The 15,116-nt window shown below is 45.2% G+C and overlaps 1 protein-coding gene across 1 annotated transcript in view; it reads left to right on the top strand.

Moving 5' to 3' along the window:
* The first annotated feature begins 4,703 nt into the window (after nt 1–4,703).
* SEPTIN11 (septin 11) overlaps nt 4,704–15,116 on the top strand; it is a 112,664-nt gene continuing 102,251 nt past the window's right edge. Inside the window, exon 1 of the mRNA XM_004383122.1 lies at nt 4,704–4,906. Within this exon, the coding sequence (XP_004383179.1) occupies nt 4,880–4,906 (27 nt within the window). The 5' untranslated portion in view covers nt 4,704–4,879. The remainder of the gene's footprint in view (nt 4,907–15,116) is intronic.

The raw sequence follows: 15,116 nt of genomic DNA, 5'->3' as shown, positions 1-15,116 counted from the left end.
AAGGCAGAGAGTGTTAGTAGCTGGTTGAATGGACATGGGGAATCAGGGATGGAAAGGAGGGGTGTGCTGTCGCAGAATGGGGTGAGCAATTAGGGTCACATAACAATGTATGTATAAAATTTTGTATGGGAGACTAACTTGAAATGTAAACTTCATTTAACTACAATAATAAAAAAAAAATAAAAAGCACTTAAAACTCAAAAGAAAAAAAGGGGGGAATATATTCTGCATTACTAACAATGTCAAATATTTCCTAGAAATCTTTTCTAAAATGCAAATTTGATTATGTCATGTCTATGTTTAAAGACTTCTTTGGCTCTTCACTGCCCAAAGGATCAAGTTCTAAATACTCAGCATGATGAAAAACTTTCTCCATAACCTAGCCTCTAGCCTTATCATAATTTCTCAGTGAAGCTCAACAACAACATTTATTGAATGCATCAGATACTGGGCTAGAAGTGGAAAGAAAAATAAACACTCTTACCTTTAGAAATTCATAGTCTAGTGAGAGATGTGTGTTAGTATGACCACCTCTCCAATGCCCAACATGTCTAAAGCAGAGTTAACCTGCAATAATAGCTAAACCAAACCAAAACCAAACCTGCTGCTGTCAAATCGATTCCACTTAATAGCTAGGGTAACCATAAGTCCTGGTTTTTGTCTGTTGTCCTAGTATAGTTGCTAATAGCACCAATCCCCCTTTTCAATCTCAAAAGTTTATAGGTTTGGACAATAAATTATAGGCTACTTTAATAATAGCATACCCATGATATCTTAGTTAATTCTCAAAACATTGTGAAGGTCTGTATCTGTTAAGGTTCCAGCAAAAATAGGATAGTATTCCGTACTGGATAATTTGAGTAGAGTTTAATAAGACTATTTGCAAAGACATGGGCAAAGTATAAGGAGTCCTGGTGGCACCCTGGTGAAGCACTTGGCTGCTAACTGGAAGGTCAGTAGTTCAAACCCACCAGCTGCTCCGTAGCAGAAAGATGTAGCAGTCTGCTTCCGTAAGATTACAGCCTTGGAAACCCTATGGAGCCGTTCTATTCTGTCCTATGGGGTGGTTATGAGTCAGAAGTGACTCAGTGGGAAGGGGTTTGGTTTTCGGGTTTTGAGCAAAGTATACAGAAACCACAAGGGGTTTATCCTGGGCTACCCTAGGGGAGTGACTGACCTTTGATCGAGGGATATAGCCAGCCTGCAATGATGCCATAGCAAGGGAGCCTAGGGGAAAAAATACCACATTCCTCCCTCCCTCTGTTCTACTGCTGTTGCTCCTCATTGCCTGTCCATACAGTTTAGGCACCTCGGGGCACAGAACAAGATGAGAGTAGATCTGGCAAACAGAAGATGTCCTCCACCATGACTCACTGTTACTACCCCATTTTACAATAGAAAAAAAAAATGAGATGAAGAAAAGCTAATCTACTTGATGTCACAAGCTAGTAAGTGATCATCTGGAGTTGAAGTGCCATGTCCTCCCCACTCTACCACGCTCCCTCTAAGACTCCTACAATGTCAGAGTACCTCTCCTTCCCATATTATCCTCACTCTGGAAATGGACGGGCCTTTGCTCATTCTATTCCTGTGCCTGGAATGTCCAGCTTGCTTCTCTTTCTGTTCCATCTCCTTGGTGAAGCCTTTCCTGTTCTGACAGGCAGGGTTAATAGCTCCTTCTACTGTGCTTTATAATCCAGTTATTCATATATTTTGCTAGGATTTTACTTATTTATCAGACTGTCTCGGCAGACTGTGCACTAGTTAACGGTAAGAGAGGCATTCTCATTTTTGTATTGTTTCCCTAGTACAGTGCTGGGCACATCCTTAAAAAAGGTAATCTAATTCTTAGCAATCCTATTACCAAAAACCATTTGCTGTTTGGTCGAGTCTGACTCATGGTGACCCCATGTGTGTCAGAGTAGAACTGTGCTTCACAGGGTTTTCAGTGGCTGATTTTTTGAAAAAGCAGATGGTCAGACCTTTCTTCTGAGGTGACTCTGGGTGGACTTGAACCTCCAACCTTCTGGGTAGCAACTGAACTTTGTAAACCATTTGCACCATCCAGGGACTCCTAACAACCCTATAAGGAAGAAACTGTTATTAACAGATTTTAAAGATGAAGAAACTGAAGCACTGAAAGGTTAAGAAACTTGCCTAAGGCTGCACAGCTAGAAAGTGGTAAAGCCAGGATTTTGTACCTAGGTATTTAATCTGGCTGTCCCTGGTGCCTAGAGGTACCTCAGAAGAAAGGCCTGGTGATCTACTTTAGAAAAATCAGCCATTGAAAACCCCATGGAGCACAATTTTACTCTGACATGCATGGGGTTACCATGAGTTGGAAATGATTCCATGCCAACTTGTAGTTTGGCTGTAGAACGAGTATTCAAATTACTTCATAATGAGAGTTGACATACTGAAATAGCAACCCTTGGCCAAAAGTAATTAAATTGTATTTTTATTAAAATATTTATCCTTGCTTGCCAAAAAAGGGAGAGGAAGAATGTAAGGCATTGCTCATAGTCAATAAAAAGTCTAGCAGAGACTGGGTAAACTATCAGTGATTTTGTCCTAGAAGGATTTCCTCAGAAAAAAATGAGATGTTGGAATAAATGACTGTAAACTCCTGTGATTAGAATAAACTAACCTACCCACTAAGGGAGGGAGTCCACACCCTTATAATCAGCTGAGTTTCAATATAAACATTTACAAGCAAGCAATAAATACATACATACATTAAAAAAACCCTGCAGTCTGCTCTGGTCAATATAACACACAGCGGAGAGTGTGTTTGCAACTGGCCCCACTATCCAGTTGGTAGAGGGGAGAGCCAGTGTTTTCACATGGCATAAACGAGCCTTCTTGTTCACAGGCAATACGGCTGTCTAATCTTCCCTACAAAGGAGAAGGAACAAAAAGTCCATATACACAAAGCTACAGATGAAAATATTTCTCTTTTCTCCTTCGTTTGCATAACACCCATCCACGTGGTAATCTTAATTCAACACACTTTCATAAAATGGTGGCCCCTGCCCGCAAAAGATTTGAAGAGGGTGGGGGAAGTGGGGAGGATTGGTCAAAACTTGAGAGGTCAGCGCTTTGCAAGTCTGGGTCCGCCCACAGACTGAGCAAGCACCCACCCCGAGTCAGAGTCCCTCACCTTTCTTTCACCGCCGCACTCCCACCCCTTGTGGTTCTGCGCTGTCCTCCTGGTGGAATTCAGCTTGGGTGGCTTCGGGACCTTTGCCCACCTCCCCGAGCAACCCAGTGGCTGGACCTGTGCCCGGAGGCTATTCAGCTTTAGCCAAAGGCGACAGACCGGGCGCGTTTGAATCCTGCAGCCCTTCTCAGGCGGAGACCGTGGGAGCGGAAGACTCAAGGCTCCGAGAGACCTGGGCGTTTGAAGTCTCAGGTCAGACTCTGAGGCGCCCTAGTCCAAAGAGGCGGTTTGCCTTTTACCTAATTCAATAGGCCTCGGCTGTCCCTCAGGGCGAAATTCCGTGGCCTGTTCACAGTTTTTCACCGCCTTTCCACACTTTTCCTGCGCTTCAATCCAATGGGTACCTCGCCTCTGTCAGTCTCTATCCTTGATCACCTCGTCATCATGTTCTCCCCTCTCCGGCCCCACGAGGGGCCGCGGGAATCTACAACACACCTGACACATCTCGCTGCCCAGCCTTTGCCCAGGCACCGTGTCACTCCGCACGCACCCAGACCTTTCCGCCGGCCACGTGGACACGCGGTAACACCCCACCATCTGCTGGAGAAATTCTAACCCACGGCGGCGGAGGAGTTTGCCAGTCCCACAGACTCCGTAGTTACCTGTCTGGCGCCGTCGTCGCCACTTTCCCTACTCTCTGCATTCCCAGTCGCAGCCCCGACGCACGCACTGTGGGGTGGTGAGGTGTCTCCAGCGATCAAAAAATGTCTCAGAGACCCCACGTATGACCACCGAGCTCTCCACTTACACCTGGAGGAGGCTTCAGTCCCTACGCTCTAGAGCAGTCAACAGCTGCCTTAATTCTCCAGCGGGGGCGTTTTTCTTTTCTTCCTCTCAAGTAGGCAGTGACTAGGTCATCCCACTATGGCCTCTTCCTCTCTTATGTGGTCCTCTACCGGGCCGCACGCTACAGTGACAGCTTCCAGCTGTCTGTCTTTTAGTTTCTCCCTTATGAAGGGAAGGCTTGCGGAGGGGCAACCCTTGCCTTATGTGGGCCTGCCCACCCCACCTCGGCCACTCTCCCTGGTCGTCCTCAGCCCCTTCCAAGCCGGTTTCTTACGGTGGGGCGTGCTCTCCCGGCCTAACTTTCCTTGAGATGCTCTCCCCGAGAACCTGTTTTCCCCCAGCCTCCTTTTCTCTCCTCCGCAGCCGCTCAAACTGCCCGCTTCGCAAAACGCGTGGCGAGACCGGAGGCTGGGACCTCTGAGCCCAGGCTTTTACTCCGACTCCAGCACGTGGTGGACCCGGGGGTAGCGACTAGCGCACATGCTGTGGGCGTCTCAGTGGCACCGGAGAGGGTCGCTTTGAGGCCGGCGGCTACATTTGGGGAGGACAAGCCCTGCGGCCAGGGCCGGCTAGCCTGGGCTTGGAGCCCGCTCACCGCCCTCCCTGCCACCGCCTCAGTCCGGCCGCGCAGACTCACACCCCTTTCTGGGGAAGCAAATGGTCCCTTCCAGGCGGGTGGCCATGTTGCTCTAATAAAGCGGGAGGGGCGGCGGCGTGGGGGGGGAGCAGATGCGGCTGGTTGGGAGCGGGAGTCGGGCGCAAGCAGAGCGCAGCCGCGAGCGAGGCGCGTGGGAGGCGAGTCAGTGCCGGAGCCCGAGCAGCGGCTGCTAGTGTCGCGGAGAGCACCCGGGCGCAGCCGGAGCCGAAGCCGCAATGGCCGTGGCCGTGGGAAGACCATCTGTGAGTGCTAGGGCCGCCGTTTCCTCGCCCCCTGCACCTCCGGCGCCGGGTGGTCCCCACTTTTGGGCGGGTGTCGGCGGGGAATGTGGGGGACCCGGACGGGGGCTCCGGATCGCGGCTGCTGTGGCTGTGGGTGTGTGCATGAATTTGGGCGCGTGTCTGGGGTTGAGGGGAAGGTGGGGAATCCAGAGGCTCGGCTACTACGTGATGCAACAGTACTGCCTCGTCGCGCCCGTTTTCCCGGGATCTGGCAGAAAAAAGACCCCTTCTCCTGTTTTCCCCTTAAAAGGATTATTTTAGCTACGGTGTTTCTCGGCTGCCTTTCTCTCCCGGCGCACACCGTTTCCCTCGTGACAGTCGAGAAAGACATCGGGTGCGGGGGTTTCCTACTGGGTTCCCCGCGCCGAGGGGGCGGTCAGGGCATGGGAATTGTTACCCGAAACGCTATGTATCACACAGTTGTAGAAGCAGATCAAAAATAAAAGGGTGGATTTTCCGTGGTGGCTTCCCCAGTGCATTGTGAGATTCCGGACACCCTCAGGCACCCACCCGGGTGACGGGCCCTGCCCAGGATGTGGACAAAAGCCCCAGATACACACACAAAGTTTTCAAAAGGCTCCCTTGTCCGGGTGGGTGGAAGTGTTGAAATGCTCTGCGGCTGGAAGGCCAGGGGCGGTGGGCCGAGGAGGCGGGGACGCAAGGAAGAGGAAGGGAGGGCGGGTGCGTGAAGAATCGGGTGCCTCACGCCCGGGAGAGATGGAACGAGGTGGGGGGGGGGGCTCGGGCCCGGAGTTTGGGGACTAGGGGGCCGGACAGGGGGCGCGCCTCCTGGGCGTGCGTGCAGGATTCGGTCTCCGTCTCGGGAGCGGGTCGAGAGGGGCGCCGGACTTTGAGGGTGCGGTTCAGTCAGTGCTGCGCATCCCTGGGTGAAAGGCGAGGGTTGAAGGGGCGGCGGCGGCGGCCTTTCCTTTTTATTGAAAGAAGCTGCGCCGGATTGGAAAGGCGGAGTCCTCTCTTCCTTCTCTGTTTTCTTTGTTGATGTTCAAAGTCCATTTTCGCGGGATCGGCTTTGGGGGCGGCTCTGGCAATGATGGTCTTCCCTCTTTATCTCCTTCCTCCTCTCTCTTTTCTCGTCTTCCTCTTCCCGCACTCTGCAGGTGGTGGCTTGAGAGGTTTTGTAGTTGTAGACGAAAATCTTTCGGAGATACGAGAAACTCTGAAACCTCAGACACTCAAGGCTGTGCTCCTGAGACTCCCGGCTCTTCCCGCGGTCTTCCTTTAGGTCCTCCCCTGATACACACACCTTTTCCCTTCTCGAAGTAGAAAGTCCGCGGGGTCGCTCTGCACATTTTAACTCGGTTTTGGTGGTTCGGCTTGCGGCTGTGTTTTCAAAAATGCCCTCCACGGTCAGAAAATGTGCAGTGATCATCATACTGAAGTGTAACTGTGGGTCTTAGTAACAAAGTCTTAAGAATTCAAGTGTCCTCAGTCACACAAATTGTGCTCTTGATAATTAGTGATCATGGATTATTGTTACTGAGAGAATTGGTATAGCCTATCGGATAAGCCCTTTATTTTGTGAAAAAGTCCAGAGACATGAAGTTTATCTGGTAAAATCACTCCCCCTCCCCCCAGTATTTATTTCCAGGGTACAGGTTCAGATAACTAAAATAACAATATCTGCTTCAGATAAATTGGATAGCATCTAGGGATGGAAAGTTGTTTTTTGGGGGGGAGGTGGAAGGTCTTTTTCAATAACACCTACTGCTGGTGGTGCATTCTTGAGTGTGGGGGAGGTGAAAGAAATAATTTGCTGCACATTTTCTATAAATTAGTTAGATTCGTATATGTCAGTTAAATAGGAACAGCATGTGGATTTAAGATTTAGTTGTGTGGCCATGATCATATCCAACACCAGGTCTGCCAACCAGATGTGAGCTTAATCCCACAGAATTCTTGTGTAAGACCTCTCTTTCTCATTCAAATAATAGAGGAGATCTGATTTCTTTGCACATTTTCTGTTGTTGGTGAAATTAAGATTAAATTACCTAGAGTTACTTACAATTTCCTCAAAAGAAAGACTTGGTGAACTTATTTTGTAAAGATTCCAGCCACAAAAACCATATGGAGCAGTTCTACTCTGTATCACATGAGGTCACTGTGAGTTGGGGCGGGCTCCACCGGCAGCTAACAACAATAATTTATGATTTAAAAACAGAAACTTTCTTGACTGAGCGGTGGTATGGGTGATCAAGAATTGACTACAGAGTTGAAGAGTCTTTTAATACACCACAGAAGATTTGTGATAACCTTTCTCTGGCATTGTTGAAGTGTTTCACTTTGTTCACTGGATGACTGTTGTAAGTGTGGATTCTGCATTTTTCTTAGCCCGTATGTCTTTAAAACAGTCGCAGTGAGCGCAGAAGATGCCCTAAACCCAGCTCAAAGGGATCTACGCTGCATCCTTAATGTTATATCTGCCCCTCCTGTCCCCTTGTCTATTACGTGATTTGAACAGAAGAAAGGAAGGGTGTGCTCAGGGAAAAGAATTACTCCAAAGTTGATTTATGTATCAATGAACTTTCTCTGTCTACTCATTGAGAGTTAATCAGGTTTTTTAAAAAGATTTAAGTTATTTAGAGACACATGAAGATATCTTCCTTCCCCACAAACTACCTCCCCATCCAGTTTTAGACATTCTTGAATTAAATGTCAGTGTAATATCCCAGGTAAACATGCATTTTACTCTGCAAAAATCCTTTTATATCAAATGCAGTATTATCTGTCTTGTAAAGTGGTTATATTCAGTTATAATCATTTAAATCTTGAAACTAAATTCAGTAAATGTTTCTTAAGTGGATTTGTTGGCTGGAAAACAAAAGCTTCAGTTTAGTGATACTGTTTATTTCAGTTTTCATCTCATTCCCTAGCTTCTCCGTTTTGCAACTGATGGCTTTAGGACTTGGCCCTGAGTACACCCTGAAGCAAGCTTATCTGTTGCTTCTGGAGTGCAACTGATGATTATTAGTAAGAGCATTTCCCCGCAGGGATGTGTCGGTGTTTCGGATGAATCAGTATTTTTGCATTCAAGTCCCAGGACAGCTATTATCTTTATTTTAAATAGAGCTTAGTAGTAATTTACTCTTACGTGGGAATCAGGCTTTATGTAGCTGATTACTCTTCTTTACTTGGTGTGTCATTTTTAGGTGAGGTGTTTATCAAAGTATAGAGTCTAGGAATTGAAAGGACTTTAGAGGTCATTTGGTTCAGCCTCCTCCCCAGTGCAGAAGTATTTCTTATTTTTTTGCTCGCAGAACGTTTGTGTTTGAACTTTTCCAGTGGCAGAGAGTTCCTTATGATATTCTTTAAGAAACATGTTTAATTGTTCTTTTATCTGTTGAGCCAAAAGAAAAAGCCAAATTCATTCATTCACTCTTTTAATACTATTTATTGAGCACTGATGTGCCAAGCACTGTTTGAGGTGCTGGAGATACAGCAGTGGACAAGGGAGAAATTCCCTTCTTGTCTGGAGTAAGGGTAAAAAGAAAGGAGGAGTAAAAATTCTTTTCTGAGAGATTTGGTATGCATGTACATTCAAGTGACAACTTCAGTGGAGTATGTAAGCTGTTTAGGGAAAAAGGGAATTATGTGCCTATTGCTGAATCAACAATGGTGATTCAGGTGAAGGATCTTAATCTGTCAGGGGAACCTTCTAGACAGTTCCTGAAGATATGGCCTGGTCTTCAATGAAGGAGATACTGACAATGAAATGTTCTTTCCCCTTGTTATAAAATTGCCATTTCTGTGACTTAATGTGGTCCTTGATGGAAGGCTCTCGCTATTGTCCTTGGAGAAAGATTGATGAAGCTGAAGAAGGTCTAGGGGAGGGTCATCTAAATGATAAAAGGGCTGTCATCTAGGGGGAGGTTTTTAAAAATTAGAACTCTAGTCAATAACAGTAAATTATATACATTGAGGCACTATAAGCAGTTATTAAGGAATGCAAGAAGTGTTTAAGGTCCATTATTCCCTCCTTTTCGAGTCTTCTGAAGAATGTAGATTAACTTTTTATCTTTTAAAATATCTTATTTAAAAATTATGTGTGTACATTATAATGAAAACATAGATCCAGAGAATTAATTAAAAGAACAAAATTACCCATATCCCACCATCCTGGGATAACAGCTCTTACACTGTTGGTGTATTTTGACCAGCTTTTTGAGGTTTATAGCAGGCATAACCCATCTCTTATAAATTGCTACTTACAGACCAGACTGTGCCTGGATGGGCTTATCTGACCATTTGGACACTTTTATAATGGAGGAAATGGATGCTTAGTGTTTGGCAGGGGCCACCCCATGTCTGTGTCCAGACAAAGGAATGAATAAATGTGACACTGCTATTTTGGATGGCCTACTTTGATTGATAGCCAAAAGACCCAGTGTTTATAGCTACTGATGATGCCACAGCTGATAATGATCTTTGAGTTTAGACTCTGTGTGGAGCAGGCTACAATCAGAGTTTTCTGTGCCTGTGTTTCTTTTTATAGGACCTTAAGCTTGGTCAGAAGTAAGGAGGAAGGGGGTGTTCTTGGATTTTATCATTTTATTGGGAACTGACTTTCATAGCCTCAGCTAGACCTGTCCCAACTGGGGTCAGTGAAGCTGAACCATTATCTAAACAACGACCCAGCAGATCTAAAGCTTCTTTTTTCCCAAGAAGACCTACTTTACAATATAATTGATTACTACCCCTACCCTTTTTTTTTTATCCAGATAGGCAGAAAACTCCCTTTCAAACTGAACAATACCTCTCCCTGACTCATTCAGGCCCTGCTGGCGGCTCATCAGTTCAGCGGCTGTTGAATGTAAAAACAATACTTAGGCTAAGGTGATACAGACAAGCTTCTAAAATAGAATTTGTAGGGTGGTTGGAAATAAAATTTGCATAATCTCGGGCCTGGCCTGAGGTAGAAATCAATAGTCCATCCCCTGCTGTGACTAAAGCTCAGGCATGCAAGCCAAACTAAACCCGATGCTGTGGAGTCCGTTTTGACTCATGGCGAAACCCATGTGTTAAACAGTAAAACTGTGCCCCATAGGGTTTTCTTGGCTGTAATCTATGGAATCAGATCACCAGGCCTTTCTTTCATGGCACTGCTGAGTGGGTTTAAACAGCTAACCTAGAGCCACCTTTTTTAGGACCAGTGCCAGTGAGTGTGATCATGCCTGGAGTGCATTGCTCAAGTCAGAGGGTCCAGGGAATCTTGTTGTAGGGACACATTCTGTCTACCTGCTGATCTGTGACCGTCTGGGATGGAGTGTGATGTGTTGCTAGCGGTAGGGGCGGATTACCCAATAAGCAAGTTAAGCACAGGCTTACTTGTACGCATTTAACTAATCTGTACTGAACAACTTCACGTGATTTTTGCCACATTTTTGGTCAAAGATGTGGTGAAAACCATGTGAAGTTGTTCAGTACAGATTAATAAGTATGCACAAGTGTGGCTGTGCTTACCTTGCTTATTGGGTGATCTGCCCCTGGATAGAGGGGACAGGTGGAAGTGGAGACTAGGAGAGACTTCATGCTCCAAAAAGAACATTCTTGGTGCCTGACCAGTGGGAGTTTTGTTCCTGCCTTTCTCCCGCTCAATTGTGGTAAATATATATGTAACAAATTATTTGCCATTTCAACATTCTTGATGTAACCAATTTAGTAACATTAGTTATGCTTATCATGTTTCAACCATCACTAGGGTCTGTTTCCAGATTTTCCCATCACCCTTAACAGAAACTCAGTGCCCTCTAAGCAGTGAGTCCCCTTTTCCCTCTCCTCACTCACCCCAATAACCACTAATAAACTTTGGTTTCTATATACTTGCCTGTCCTTGTTATTTCATATAAGTTGTTCCTGCTTGTTTTTGATAATTGATTCTTCTAATAATTACAAATCTAATAGGATTTATTCTTACTAAGTTTTTCTTATAGAAGTAGAATCACAATATTATAGAAAGGTTAGAAATTGAAAATCAAAATACTTTCAGCATCCTAACACATCAATAATCATTTTTGGCTTTCTAATCCATCTATTTTATCAGATATTTCTTGTGTATTTTCTATGTGCAGGTGCTGAAGTTATAATGGTGGGTACTTGAGACGCAGTCCCTGCTGCTCTCATGCAATTTCTCTGAAGAATGAGTAAGAAGTAGGATTTAGCAAGGGAAGTGAGGTGACGGAGTAGCTGTGGAAAAATGTTCCAATCTAAGGGAACAGCATGTGCAAAACTCTGGAAGGAAGGGAGAGCACATTAAAGAAATCCAGTGTAGGTGGGGCATTAGCATTCAGGGTGGGGTGGAGAGAGTGGACAGGTGTGAGGCTGGATAGGTGGAAGGTGACCAGATCATGCAGTGCACTCTTCAAAACACGTGTATATCAACTACACAGCTCTTTATGTACCTTGTAATTTATCTACCCCTGCACCCTAGAGGCATTGGTGGTTCAGTGGTAGAATTGTCGCCTTCCATGTGGGATATCCAGGTTCAATTCTAGGCCCATACACCTCATGCACAGCCACTACCCATCTGTAAGTGGAGGTGTGTATTTCTGAACAGGTTTTAGCGGGGCTTCCAGACTGAGACAGACTAGGAAGAAAGGCCTGGCAATCTGCTTTTGAAAATCAACCAGTGAAATCCCTATGGATCACAACTGTTCTATCTGTGATTGATCATGGGGATAGCACAGGACCAGGCACTATTTCCTTCTGTTGTGCATGGGGTTGCCATGAGTCAGGGGCTGCCAACAACAACACAACAGCAGCCCCTGAGCCCCAGTTTAAGATAACGCAGATTCTTAATAATGTGTTTACCTGGAAATTGGTTGATGGAAGACACTGAAAATCTGCAGGGTTATAATTCTTCAGGATTCAGTAGAGTAGAAGCTCAAATTAAGTCCTCAAAGAGTAGAGGAAGTGAAGACTGAGGAAGGATGAGTGACCAAGTGACAACTTTGCCAGCTTAGGCCTTCCTCTGTGCAGCCTTATGCACTGAACCCTTCCTGAAGACCAAAAAAAAAAAAAACAAAAAACTAAACCCATTGCCATCGAGTCAATTCCGACTCATAGTGACCCTATAGGACTGACTAGAACTGCCCCATAGGGTTTCCAAAGAGGAGCTGGTGGATTCGAACTGCTGACCTTTTGGTTAGCAGCCAAGCTCTTAACCACTGAGCCACCAGGGCTCCTTCCTCAAGACAAAGAACTAGAAATTCTTATTTTTTTTGGACACTGAAGCAACTGAGTCCTGGAGAGGGGCAATGATGGTAGGACCTCCTCTCACTTTGGACTTCAGGTGGCTGTCAATACTGTCCAAAAAGAAAATTAAAAACACATTAGCTCCTCTAAAAATTGGAGAAAAAGCTGTTAAAAGCCAGGATAGACTTCCCCCACCCCTGCAAGACTTAATGCGTTTGCCATTCATTTTACCCCTTTGTGAACTATTTTCATGCCAACATAAATTTTATGAATCTTATTAAGGGTGCCCATTAAATTTACTCATACCTGCTGATGGAAGAAAAAAGGATGGACCAAAAACCTCCGTACTAAGGAAGCCTGTTCAGAATCTTGCATTTTTATTTTTTCTGTTCAAATTACTGTCAAAACAATTACTATATCCTCACAAGATTCCTGAGAAGTAACATAGACAAGGAAACTGAGGTACAAAGAAATTGTCACCTAATCTGGTATAGCTAGTTGGTGGGAGAGCTATATACCTTGTAATTTAGAACCAAGGGCTCTTAGACCAGCACATATGCAGACCTATCATCTGTGTCAGTCAGGCAAAATTTTGGTAGGATGACAAATCCACCCCATGTTCTGGTAACTTACACAACGAAAGTTTATTTCTTTCTCAGGATACTTGTCTGTTGCATCCCCTGAGGTCTGCTTATGCCATATTGACTCTGAGACCCAGGCTGAATGAATGTGCACTGCCTGGGCATTGCCAGTCCAGTGGTGGCAGAGGGAAAAGAGACATGGTGAAGCCTGAGCTGACTTTTCAAGCTCTTAAGTGGGTCACTTCCACACGAACTTCATTGACCAAACTAGATGGCCATTCTTAAATTCAGTAGGATGAGAATGGGTAATCCTGCCAAGAGTGGCATCTCAAGCCACTTGGCCAAGTTTGAGGGCCACATGATGGGGAAGTAAAATCCTCTACTAGGGAGGGGTGATTATTTTGAATAATAACACAGTTCATGCCATCCTAGTCAGGGACTCTACTATAAATCCAAGGCTCTTTTTTTTTTTTTTTAAACTGTCTCCCTATCTGTAATGATTTTTCTCACTCTGTTCATCCTACTCTGATCCTTAAAGTGATTTTTAAGAGAGAGAAACAGGTAGAACGAATTGAATGCGGAGAGTGTGATTATTCCTACTGTTAACTCATGATGAGCTTGCTATGGCATCCTCATCAAGTGATGGGTGGTGACCTTCTGAGAGACCTTCTGTGCTGCTCTTTGGTGGCCCCAGCTGTGGGACTGTACTCTCTGGGAAATGTTTTGGAGGCCATTAGGACTTCCAGATGCTCAACAGAATCATTTCCCTTGAGATATTTCCAAATCAGACCTTTCCCAGCCTGTCTGTTCCTAAATGCAGATGCATCAAAGGGTATCATTCTTTTTTCCTTGCTTTGTTTTCTCTCTACTGCGAGGCAGTAGTATATGGCATTTTGATCAAGAATGTGGGCTCTGGAGCCAGACTGCTCAGGCTCTGGGGCATCAGCTGTGCCATTTAACAAGCTTTGTGAACTTAGGCAAGTTATTTTCCTTGTGTACCTACTGTTTCTCAATGGTACAGTACCTTCCTCAAGGAACTGCAGGATTAAATGAGTTAGTCTACACAAATGCCTCCAGTGATGCCTGGAACCTACATCCTCAATAAGGGTACTTATTTTGGGCAAAGTAATACTGTAATAATAATGGCTTTTTCTGAAGACTGGCCTCAAACCAGAACCATCCACCTAGCATGTGCAAAACTTTGGAAGGGAGGAAGAGCATCTTAAATCCAGTGTAGCTGCGACATTAGCATTCTGGGTACGGTCTAGAGGGTTGACAGACATGAGGGTGGAGAGGTGGGAAGTGACCAGATCATGTAGTGCATTCCTCAAGACATGCATATTTACCACTTAGCTGTTCATATGCTTCATGTCCTGTAAGCTGAGCATTTGCCCCTTCTCTCACACACCTGAAGTATGCACGCTTCCCTTTTTCTAGTCAGACACACTGACAGCCTTTGAGGTACGGATCAAATACACTTTCTCCGTGAAGCCTCCACTTGCAATCCAGGTTTGGTGACTATTCTTTCTTTGAGTTACTGTAGCAGTGAATGCCTGCAACCGTCATATGTCACTCACATAGTGCTCTGGAGTCCCCCTTCTTTTTTTAATAAAGAAGAATTATCAAATATAGTTGTGAACATTAAAAAAAAAAAAAAAACTCATTACTACATAGCAATATGTTCTGCTAGTCCTTGACCACATGCATGCATTCTTAGTCTGTATTGCCAGACTTAAGGGAAAGGATCTTGTGTTGTGTCCACCCAGTTGCTGTTGAGTCAGTTTAGACTCATGGTGAGCCCATGTTTATCAGAGTAGAATTGCTTCATAGGATTTTCAGTGGCTGGTATTTGGAAGTAGGTCTTTCTTCCCAGGCTTCTCTGGGTGGACTTGAACCACCAACTTTTCGGGTAGCAGCCAAGCACGTTAACCGTTTGCACCATCCAGTGGCTCTATGTGCTGCATACCTCACCACTAAGAAATATTTGACTGAATGAGGGAAAACTGATCCTTTGGATCAATTTGGTAAGACTTACACTGGATGAGACTTGTGTCAGGACTACATCCTTTCACTTTCCGCTTTTATTCTAGCTGTTGCTGTGGGAACCCCAGGCAGGAATAAACCTCATGTTTATAGTCCCAGGTTTCTCTGCTGTAGCCACTTGGGTTCTGCTTAACTATTCTGATCCATGTGCAAATCTGGGTGTCCTAAGGAGTTACCATCCCATGGGGCAATACTTGACTGATAGGGGATGGGAGCTGGTGGATAAATACTTCTCTCTTTTGTCACCAAGTCAGACAATTCTGAGGTTCAATCTACATGGCTCCTCAGAGGGTTAGACGTGGGGCCCAGCCCCAGCCTACAGGTGTGATTAGCTCCAA

Source organism: Trichechus manatus, unplaced genomic scaffold (genome assembly GCF_000243295.1).
Source record: "Trichechus manatus latirostris isolate Lorelei unplaced genomic scaffold, TriManLat1.0 scaffold00105, whole genome shotgun sequence".
Lineage (NCBI taxonomy): Eukaryota > Metazoa > Chordata > Mammalia > Sirenia > Trichechidae > Trichechus > Trichechus manatus.
This window is presented reverse-complemented; position numbering and strand designations above follow the sequence as displayed.